This window comes from Xenopus laevis, chromosome 4L (assembly GCF_017654675.1).
Source record: "Xenopus laevis strain J_2021 chromosome 4L, Xenopus_laevis_v10.1, whole genome shotgun sequence".
Classification (NCBI taxonomy): domain Eukaryota; kingdom Metazoa; phylum Chordata; class Amphibia; order Anura; family Pipidae; genus Xenopus; species Xenopus laevis.
The window spans coordinates 92565004-92575321 of record NC_054377.1 but is presented as its reverse complement, the minus strand read 5'-3'; the positions used below and the strand labels follow the sequence as shown (position 1 = coordinate 92575321).

General features: G+C 40.3%; 1 protein-coding gene across 1 annotated transcript in view; it reads left to right on the top strand.

Annotated features, from left to right (window-relative positions):
• Window positions 1-6667: 6667 nt before the first annotated feature.
• Window positions 6668-10318, top strand: part of lrp8.L (LDL receptor related protein 8 L homeolog) — a 78866-nt gene continuing 75215 nt past the window's right edge. The window contains exons 1-2 of the mRNA XM_018258447.2: window positions 6668-6914; window positions 8465-8593. Of these exons, the coding sequence (XP_018113936.1) occupies window positions 6839-6914; window positions 8465-8593 (205 nt within the window). The 5' untranslated portion in view covers window positions 6668-6838. The remainder of the gene's footprint in view (window positions 6915-8464; window positions 8594-10318) is intronic.

Below are 10318 nucleotides of genomic sequence, written 5' to 3'. Positions count from 1 at the left end.
GAGAAAAACTCACCCACTTACAAATCATTTCTATGGGATTTTTAGAAGCTTATCAATGGATGAAAGCCAGAGTTCGCCATTTGATAAATACACTTCCAGCATCCCATAGGAATAAATGGAATGTGGGTGAATTTTTCCATTGCAGAGCTGTCAACTCCCCCTATTTTATCAGGAGTTACCCAATTCTGACCTCCTCTCCCCGGCCTCCCGAAATTTTTTGCTGCTTACCCCTGGTTGCCTGCCCTCCAGGTTGACAGCTCTGCTGTGGTGAGCTCTAATTCATGCTTTAATAAATCTGCCTCTTAATCTAGCATTTTGATAAATCCACCCCTTAGTGTACAGTTTCTAAAAGGAAGAAAAAGGGTAACAATTACAAAGAAAAATCTTACTGGAGGCTATCATATTTTATGCACATATAGATCATTCCCTCATTTTCACTTCTTCACCAAGTGTTTGTTCAAGATTTTTTTATTTTCCATAAGCGTCACTAACTTATCAAAAATAAACACATGGTAATAATAGAACCCCTTTATGGACTTGTTTTTTTTTCCATTTTAAAGGCTTTGCCATATCTGAAACTTATTATAATTGTACTTGCTAATGTGAATCTTACGTGTGCATTATTGTTATAATAATGTTTTGTTGTGGTGGTAACCAGTAATGGGCTGGTTATGATTCATCCAACTAGCCCTTTTGAATAAACAAAAGGTAGAATATTAAGTAAAAATACTGATTCTACCAGATGTCAAAACAAATGGCCTATATCTGTTAATGTAGGTCAAAAGTATCTGACAGTCATGGTAAGTTGCATATTTCCTGCTCATGTAAGAAAAAAAGTTCAGCAAACACAGTAGCTATCATTACATTACATTTGTGCCAAATGTTAGGCACCTCACTGTGATTGTAATCACTTACCTTATACCCCAGGCCCATCCTCCTGTTAGATAATTGCAACTCCCCAGGATACTGTTTAGCGAGTACCATGGAACTATCCTATTTCTGCTTCTTCTTTCTTCAATGCTCCCGGGCCGGTGCATTCATAGTAAAGTGGAAAAAAAAATGCTTTTTTGTTAAAGTTTTCTTTCTTTATGCGCACCCGCCCCAAGAAGCAGGAAGAGGATCACTCTGTGGTGTTTACTGAGAAGTATCCCCATTTCTTACTTCTCCTTTAATATAAATACAGGGTTATGAGATTTATCATAACCCCACCCTGGAAATAGCTTGTTTCCGAAAACACACCATCTAAAACCTGTCGAGGTCATGTAAGAGTCAATGGCAGAGGTCCCTTGAACCATTTGAAGATGTTAATAGCCTTCATGATGTTTGAGTTTTTTTGGAGGATTTCGCCCAAAAACATGATCAATTGGTGCTTTTTGAGTTTTTTACAGCCTGAAAACTGGTTCAATCAGAGTTTTTGGTTTGTTACCTGAACTCGCTAATTTGAGTTTTCCCATTCAAGTTTGTTTTTTAATTAAAAAACATCTGAGTTTCGACCTTTGATAAATTACCCCCTTAAAGTATGAAGATGCAAGTTACGGACTCATTATCTGGAAAACCCCAGGTCCTGAGCATGTGTGTCTGCAGAATATTTTCCAGGGGGGGGGAAGTAAGCTAATATCACATAGGGGATCATCCCACTGAAACTGTTCATGACAGTGCAGAAGATAACCTAATGAATGCTGGCTGGGGTGTGAAGTATAAAAATTTTTTGTCTTGTTGGGGATCAATTTTCAAAGAATTTTTAGAACTAGCTGGAAAAGTCATGGGCGGTAATTGCCCCCTCTTGCCCCCTTCTGCGGACACTGATGGTCCTGAATTCTGGATTCCACCAGGTCCCATACCTCTAATTTGTAAAAGTTTGGTTACTACACATACATTTTTAGCAGGAAATATTCTTTAGTTCTAACATTTGTAAAAGCTTCCTTTCTGAACCCACTCAAATGTAGCTCATGCTATCCATAGTTACCTCGTGATGTAAAGGTAAACTTAGTCCCCACTTACCTTTGTTAGCACAGAGTGTGTATAACTTACTTAACTTAACTAGTACTTGTAAAGGTTATGATATCTACTGCAGGATGTTTGCTCACAGTATATCATGTGTAACTGTACCATCTGTGCTCTGCATGACTTCCCTCCCATTTCTTCTCAGAGTAATTATTGAGCTGAACTTCAGATAATACATATGCATGAAACTGGCAGAAGTGTCCTCGAAAAATTTAAAGTAGGTAATAATCCTATTGTTCCGTGAGGCTAGAATGTTATTGTTGTTTTTACATATTATTGCTTTTTGTCTATTAGGGCATTTTTCCTAACTGTCGTCCAGTCTTTCTCCTTACTCAAACCACTGCCTGGATGCTATGTTAATTATAGCATAACAACCAAATAACTGCTGAAATTCCAAACTGGAGAGCTGCTTAAACTGAGACAGTTTGCAATTGGTTTTCTCTTCATGTTTTACTATTTGTGTTTTTTTTATAAATGATTTTGCTTTCTGTTCAGCAGCTTTCCAATTTGGAATTTTAGCAGCTATCTGGTTGCTAGAGTCCAAATTACCTTAGCAACCATGGAGAAGTTTGAATGAGTAACTGGTATATTAATAGGAGAGCACCTAATTAGAAAAATAAGTAATAATAAGTAACAATAACATTACAATTGTAGCCTCACATAGCAATATTTATTTGGCTGCTGGGGGTCAGTGACCCCCATTTGACAGCTGGAAAAAATCAGAAAAATTAAGCAAATAATTCAAAAATGATAAAAACTGAGTCGAACTGGGCTGGCAGGACACAGGGAAATAAATCAAGATGGACCCTGCGGGGCCCAGATCCACTCCACTGATCATCCACCCCCTAAAGAAAAGATGATGTGCCGATGCGTGGTGGCGTTCGCACATCCACACGGCGCGACACCATTCGCTGGAAGTTGGAAGTCGGGAGGGGGCCCCAAGTGACTGCTAGGAGGGCCCTCGTGCTGCAGTCCTGGTGGGCCCGCAATGCTCCAGTCTGACCCAGTTGATTGAAAATGTACTTAGAATTGGCCATTCTATAATATATTAAAAGATAAGATAAAAGTGAACTACTGCAAATCATTAAAGAATTAAAATGCTAAAAAAACATCAGTTGCAAATTATCTCAGAGTATCATTGTTTACATCATACTAAAAGTTAACTGAAAGGTGAAAACTCTCTCCAGAGGAATATCTATCGGGAAGACCCGTCGGAAGCCCCCATACACGGGCAGATAAATTGCCAATTTGGTCTAAAGAACCAATATCGGCAGCTTTATCTGCCCGTGTATGGCCACCTTTATGCTGGCCATAGATGTAAAGATTTTTAAAAGATCCAGTCGTTATCGTGAGACCACGGTTTTTTCGAAATGATCGTTTAAATGTAAGAATTGTCCATCAACTAAAAAGAACATTTCAGGCGCTATTGCCAGCAAAACTGAAGAGTAGCTGCCTGCTATGCCCTGCAAACATAGATAGATTGCACTGGGACCGATAAAGATTTTTAAAACTGACCGATCAATTTTCTGACAGATGTCGGCCAAAAAATAGTAAAATGTACGATCGTTTGAATCCCACTAACCGCACGATAATTTGATGGATTGGTCGGATTGCACTGAAATCGGTCGTTCACCAAAGAAGAATCGTCGCGTCTATGGGGAGCTTTAGTGTAGTTTTCCAAGGTCCTTCCCAACTATTTGCCTGCCTGATTATTTTTAAAAATACCTTTCAGGTTATGAGCGTCAGCCTTTTCCATTAATACCTGTGTATCTGATTGTTCTTATGAATCTACTATTCATTATGTTATACTGTGTTTTTTCTAAGCTCAGCAGTGGCGGAACAACTGGGGGAGCAGGGGGTGCAATTGTACCAGGGCCTGCTGGCAGTTCGTGCCAGTTCGCTTCCAGTGGCTACATAATTACATTACTGAAGCTCAGTATTCGGCAGTCTAGTCATTTCTGTTAGAGACCTCTTTACTAGCCATTACTAATTGAAACTTCAGGCGACTTCGGAAAGCCGAAGTGATCCGAGTGCCATCCCGCCATTGATTTACATTCTAGCCAGAGGGAAGGCATTTAGGGGGGATTTGTCACCTGAAGAAGAGGAGAAGAAGAGGCGATTTGTCGCTGGGCGACTAATCTCCCCCTAGTAGCAGTGTGTGCCACGTACCCTGAAACGTTGCATTTCCACATTAAAAAGTATTGCATGGGGTAACCTGCAACAACAGCCTTGTGTGCCAGTGTACTTGCTTTTTCCAAAGTAGCGGTGCCATGCCTTCCCCCTTATATTGCTTTTCTGTGTAACAGCACCAGCTGGTGGCCACAATAATATTTATACCATATACTGTATCCTACTAATTACATATTCATCTTTATTCATTAGAGGTAAAGTACAGGGACAACTTTTGAGAGGTTGTTAAGTGGAGTCCCATTTACTAAAGGTCGCATTCTAGTGGTATTAGAGCTTTTTGAAACCAGGAATAAACTAATTTCCATGAATGTCAGTCATTTATCAAAAGATCCGAACTAAAAAAAGCATGAACAGGAAGTGTTATGAAAACCACAACTTTTTTGACCTGTTGCATGATAACTAAGGCTTTTTCTTATTGTCGCACAAAAGGCAGAGTCAAAAATACCCGAAAACCTCAAAAACCATGAAGCAAAGATTTTCCAGTTGAAAACGGGACATCTGCCATTGACAGATACATGATTTTGACAGGTTTTAGGTGGAGTATTATCAGAATCAGAATTGTCACAGTTTTGTTGCATAATAAATTCTGGAAAAGCCATGTTTTTTTCCCCCCATGACTTTTTCGAAAAGCCTGACCTAAAAAAATCATGGCTTAGTAAATAAGGCCCATAGTATGAATTCTCTATTCTGGTTTTCAAATGGACCAGTACCAGCACAAAGGGCAGCACACGGAACGCAAACATTTGGGCAAAGTTGCAGGCCTCTCTGGCATCTGCTAGAACTCACAGATTGGCTGGCAGTAACTCATAGCTTTGTTGTCAGCTTTGTTGTAGGGAGAAAAATCAAAACATGTGGCCATGGGTAAAGAGTATCAAAATTGACCTAGGGGCACATTTACTAAGGGTCAAATATCGAGGGTTAATTAACCCTCACATTTACTAAGGGTCAAATATCGAGGGTTAATTAACCCTCGATATTCGTCCCTCGAAGTAAAATCCTTCGACTTCGAATATCGAAGGATTTACCGCAAATACTTTGATCCAAAGATGGAAGGAAAAATCTATTAAATTCTTTTGAATCGAACGATTCGAAGGATTTTAATCCATCGATCGAAGGATTTTCCTTCAATCAAAAAAAGCTTAGAAAACTTATGGGGAAGGTCCCCATAGGCTAACATTGAAGCTCGGTAGGTTTAAAGTGGCGAAGTAGGTAGTCGAAGTTTTTTGTAAAAGAGACAGTACTTCGACTATCGAATGGTCGAATAGTTTTTAGTTCGAATCGTTCGAATCAAAGTTGTAGTCGAAGGTCATGGTAGCCTATTTGATTGTCGAAGTACCCCAAAAAAAACTTTGAAATTCGAAGATTTTTTGCTTCGAATCCTTCACTCGAGCTTAGTAAATGTGCCTCCTAGTTTTAATAAATGTCACGGTATGGAGCATTCTGGTGAAATAAAGGTAAATTATCTGAACGCCAATTTCACAGGTTTTTTTTGGAGCACAAATCTATATCTGATCACATTAATCGTTTACTAAGGCTAATCTTTTAGAAAGAAATCGTCCAATACTGATAGTTGAGGGATGATAACATACCTCCCAACTGTCCCTTTTTTGGAGGGACAGTCCCTCTTTTAACAGCTCAGCCTGCAGTCCCTCATTTGTACTGGAAAGTCCCTCTTTTCTCTGCACTGAACAGCCAGAAAAAGAAACAAAATTTCTAACTTACAAGAAGTCATCTGTAGTATGGGTACTTCAATGTGGTAAACAAATTACTCACCACGTAAGGGATGTGGCCCAGGTGCACTGCCCTGAGCCCTCAGCATAGGGGGCGGACAAACCGAAATGTAAAAAGGAGCAGGCACTCAATGAACGCAGACTTCCAGCAGGCACCAATTCAAAGTGTAAAGATCTTTATTGTGTCCAAAATTTCTAACTTAATTGGCTTTTGGCAGAGAGGCCAGTACAGCTAACAGGTGCAACTAAGATACTTTGTAACAATTTTGAGATAAGAAAATAAGTAATTTTAACAGTTTAGATAAGGAGAAATATTTTCAAACTTCTATAACCTGCCAAACTTTGTAAAATGAACATGGTAATTACGGGGTGTGGCCACAAAATGGGTGTGGTCAAAAAAATTTGCCGCGCTACATGACAAAACATTTTTTGTCCCTCTTTTTACTTCCAAAATGTTGGGAGGTATGTGATAAAAGTAGCAATTCAGCTATAATAAATGCAGTCAGAATGGCTAGCCCCGCCCACTCTTGTGGTATTTTACTACTAGCGGAAGTGGAAATTAAGCCAATTTAGCCCCATGATGCTATTCCATCATTTTAGCAACGCTCTACCTTCCACCCCCTCATAATAGTCTTTCCCTGTTTCGCATGGCAGGCAAATAATGCTGCTAGTCTCCTACTCTGAGCTTTGACTCCGCCCGCTCTAGGTGCGACTGATGGCGAGGGGACACGCACGAAGGATGACAGCAGCTCCACCTCTTGGGAGTGTAACTTCCTTATCACCCTACGTGTAAAGGCCAGGGACTACGCGCAAGCACCGCCCACCCGTAAGCCGCACCCAGTGGGATGAGCCTTCTCGGTTTAGTGCATGGGATGCCGGCTCCATGAGCTCCGGTACCCAGCGGTGGAGGCGCCATGAGGATAGGTCGCTACAGCGGGGCAATGCCCGGCCTCTTGTTATTGCTAGTGGTGGCGACGCGAGCTGCCAAAGGTGAGTTTGGGGTCGGAGGAGTCTGCTTTAAAGGCCGCGAAATCGTGTCTCCGTGAAAGGGTTCTGTTATGTAAGGGGGCTTTTACCTGCAGTTGTGCGGCGTGATGCTGTCTGTATCACCTGATCCTCGCAGCTCTGCTAGTCAGGCCTACTATCTTATTTATAAGGCTCGCATTTTGTTTCTGTTCCGCGCCTGCGTTGCTGCAATCTAGCCCGTTCCAGTCGCACCTCCAGGTATCAATGTGCAGCTGTCAGAGGGTTTCTTGGTTTACTACTAAATATTTCCTTGCGCCCCTAAAGGCAATTTATATCCCTGTGTGGGGCTTTACATTTCAAATCTGTACTGGCCCCCAGGGATCTGTAGGTGTTTTATTAACCACACACACACACGTTCAGGCAGAATTGTAGGATGTAGAGGGCTTTCACATTTGCCTTTCATTTGACGAATTTTTGTGTACATGTACAAACTGTATATTTGCCATTTAGTCTGCTAGGGAATGCTGGGAATTGTAGTCTAACAGACAGGGGATATATGTCATGTAGTGGCACCTCTGTCATCTTTATGGACAAATGGAGCCAAATTGTACTGGGTGCCCTTAATAGTTAGAAATGCTGTATATAATTACCTGCTTGCAGTGCAAAGCCTTACATTGGAATTACAACTGATATGCAGTAACATATAAAATATATAATGAATAAAGTACCCTTCGGCCTCGTGCTTTTATACAGGTCATGGAACTCCAAGATTACTTCTAATATCCTCATATTTTCCAACAAGGGGTACGTTATTATAATTTACAAGCTTTAGTGAGTCATGACAGAAATGACATCACTACTCACCATTTATAACTGATGACATCACTAGTCACCGTTTATAAGGATATAATTTACAAGATGTTCATGGCTTTTGTGTATTATAAGCTACGGAGGAATTCCATGACCATATAAAACCATGAGGCCTCAGGCCGAGTGTTTTTATACAGGTCATGGAACTCCGAGGCGACTTCTAATATCCTCATATTTTGCAACAGGGAGTACGTTATTTATTATAATACACAAGTTTCAGTGAGTCATGTGACAGAAATGACATCACTAAGCTCCGATTATAACCAATGGCGTCACTAAAGCTGAGTGTTTTTATACAGATCATGAAACTCCGAGGTAACTTCTAATATCCTCATATTTTACAACTGGGGGTACTTTATTTATTATAATACACAAATTTCAGTGGGTCATGTGACAGAAATGACATCAGAACTCACTGTTTATAACCAATGACATCAGAACTCACCGTTTATAAGGATATAATTTACAAGATATTCATGGCTTTTGTGTATTATAAGGATATAATATACAGGATATTCATGGCTCTTGTGTATTATAAAGGTATGGGCTGAAAGAACAGGGCTACCTTGTTCCTGCCTTTTCTTTGCCTCCTGTACCCAATTTGACATCAATGGTGGGGTGCTTCTCTGGCTCAAACTTTCAATTTCTATGCAGTGTTTGTTCTCCTTTGGTAATTCCCCATTTTTTAATTTCTCATCTCATAGGATCAACACTGCCTCCCTCAGGCTGCGAGGAGGGCCAGTTCCAGTGCAGGAACCAGCGCTGTATACCCATTGTGTGGAGGTGTGATGAAGATGATGACTGTGCCGATAACAGCGATGAGGATGACTGCCGTGAGTGTTTTGATAATATGTTAGAGGGGGGAAGAGCCTACAGTGTTTAGAAGCATCTCCTTATGCAAAATGCATTGATTATAGCAGACTGTGGCTGTTATTCTACAACTGAAGGGCACTGAAAGTTGTAGTTGAACAGTGGCAGGAAGTGGATTGTCATTAAATATGTGACATAAGAGGTGGCACGGTGGGAGAGATGGCCCCCAGGGAGGAAAGATGGGCAGTAGTGCTGATAATATCTATATGCCACATATTAAACTAGAGTAGAGCTGGATGGAATGAAAGTTATGACCAAAAGCATATTGTGGTGATGCAGTAAATTCACTTTTCAACTTTTTCTGTGAAGATATTCTAGTGTAACCTGGGTATGCATGTAAAGTTCAGTCATTGTAGCACTATTTAATTTCACTTTTGGAAGTAAGTGGGGCACATTCATTAACACTTGTGCGTATTTCTATTTTTACATTGCTCTGTGAAATGCTTCTCTTTTCTCCGTCCCATTGCAATGCATGTTTTGTACCTCTCTCCCAGAGGTGGTGTTGTCTCTTTACACTGAGAGTCATAATTATACAGTGCCATTTATAGAAAAAAGCCTGCAGTATCTGTAGCGTGCTTGTAACTTTTCTTCAGAAATCCTGTTCAGCACTAGCCCACTATAGATTTATATTCGGATAAAGGGGCTGTAGAGCTCTTGGGAGAATGATCTTTTTTGCAAACAGCCCAAATCATATTATGTATACAGTTTTGTGTACAATGAGACAATACATAGTCTTGTTTTGAATATCTAGGTAATTGCTTACAACAAGAATGTTATGATCTGTGCTATTCATCATTCATTGCTTACACTGCTTGCACATCACATCTACCTTTACTCTGTCTTTCCATTGTTTTCTGTCAGCTCTCCAGTTCTAGCTGCACTTTTGAATGAAATGTACAAAGCTTTTTTTGTGGTGATAGAGCTTAAAATTGTGATCACATGCCACAGAAGTGACCAGTAGCTGCTTAGTTTGCTCACACACCCCCAGCCCTCTTTGCTGAAGGGTGGAACCAAGATGAACATCGTCAGTGCTGCAGTCACATACATAACCGTGGTATACACTGTACAAGTCTGCCGTTCTGTCTGTCACAGTATCTGCATGTAATATTGATTTCATCCCTATGTGCATAGATCATGGATGCGTGACTCCTTCTATTTATAGATGCTAACACTTGATGTTGAATTAATTCATTAAAATGCTTCAGTGTATGGTTACACAGGAAAAGCATGAGCTGCTTTGTCATGCTGCTGTAAGCATTGTAGCTGCCACTCCCCCGTTACGACACTAGAGTTATTTCCTCCTTTAGCGGCTGTACTCTGTATGTACTGGATGTATTTTGTTGCTTAATTGGGATTTTATACACATGAGAATATGTAAATTGCAGTCTGAATTTAACAAGTTCTGAGCAATGAGTTATCACTTGTGTAGTTTGGCATTTTTATGTATGTCAGAATCATGATACTTTTAGTATGGCAGAGTTTGGTGGTTGTAAGACTTTGTAATACATAACAAGTTGTTAATTTTCAGTGCATGTGTGAGGTTTGATATCCTTTAAAATAAATAAAAATAAACCTGTTTCCGGATATTTCTTGACTGCACATTATAACCTGCTGACACAGGTAAAGATTGGGGGCAATATGATGGCTGCAGGAGGGCTGTATGATGGATGGCTGCTGAGCTTGTTTAC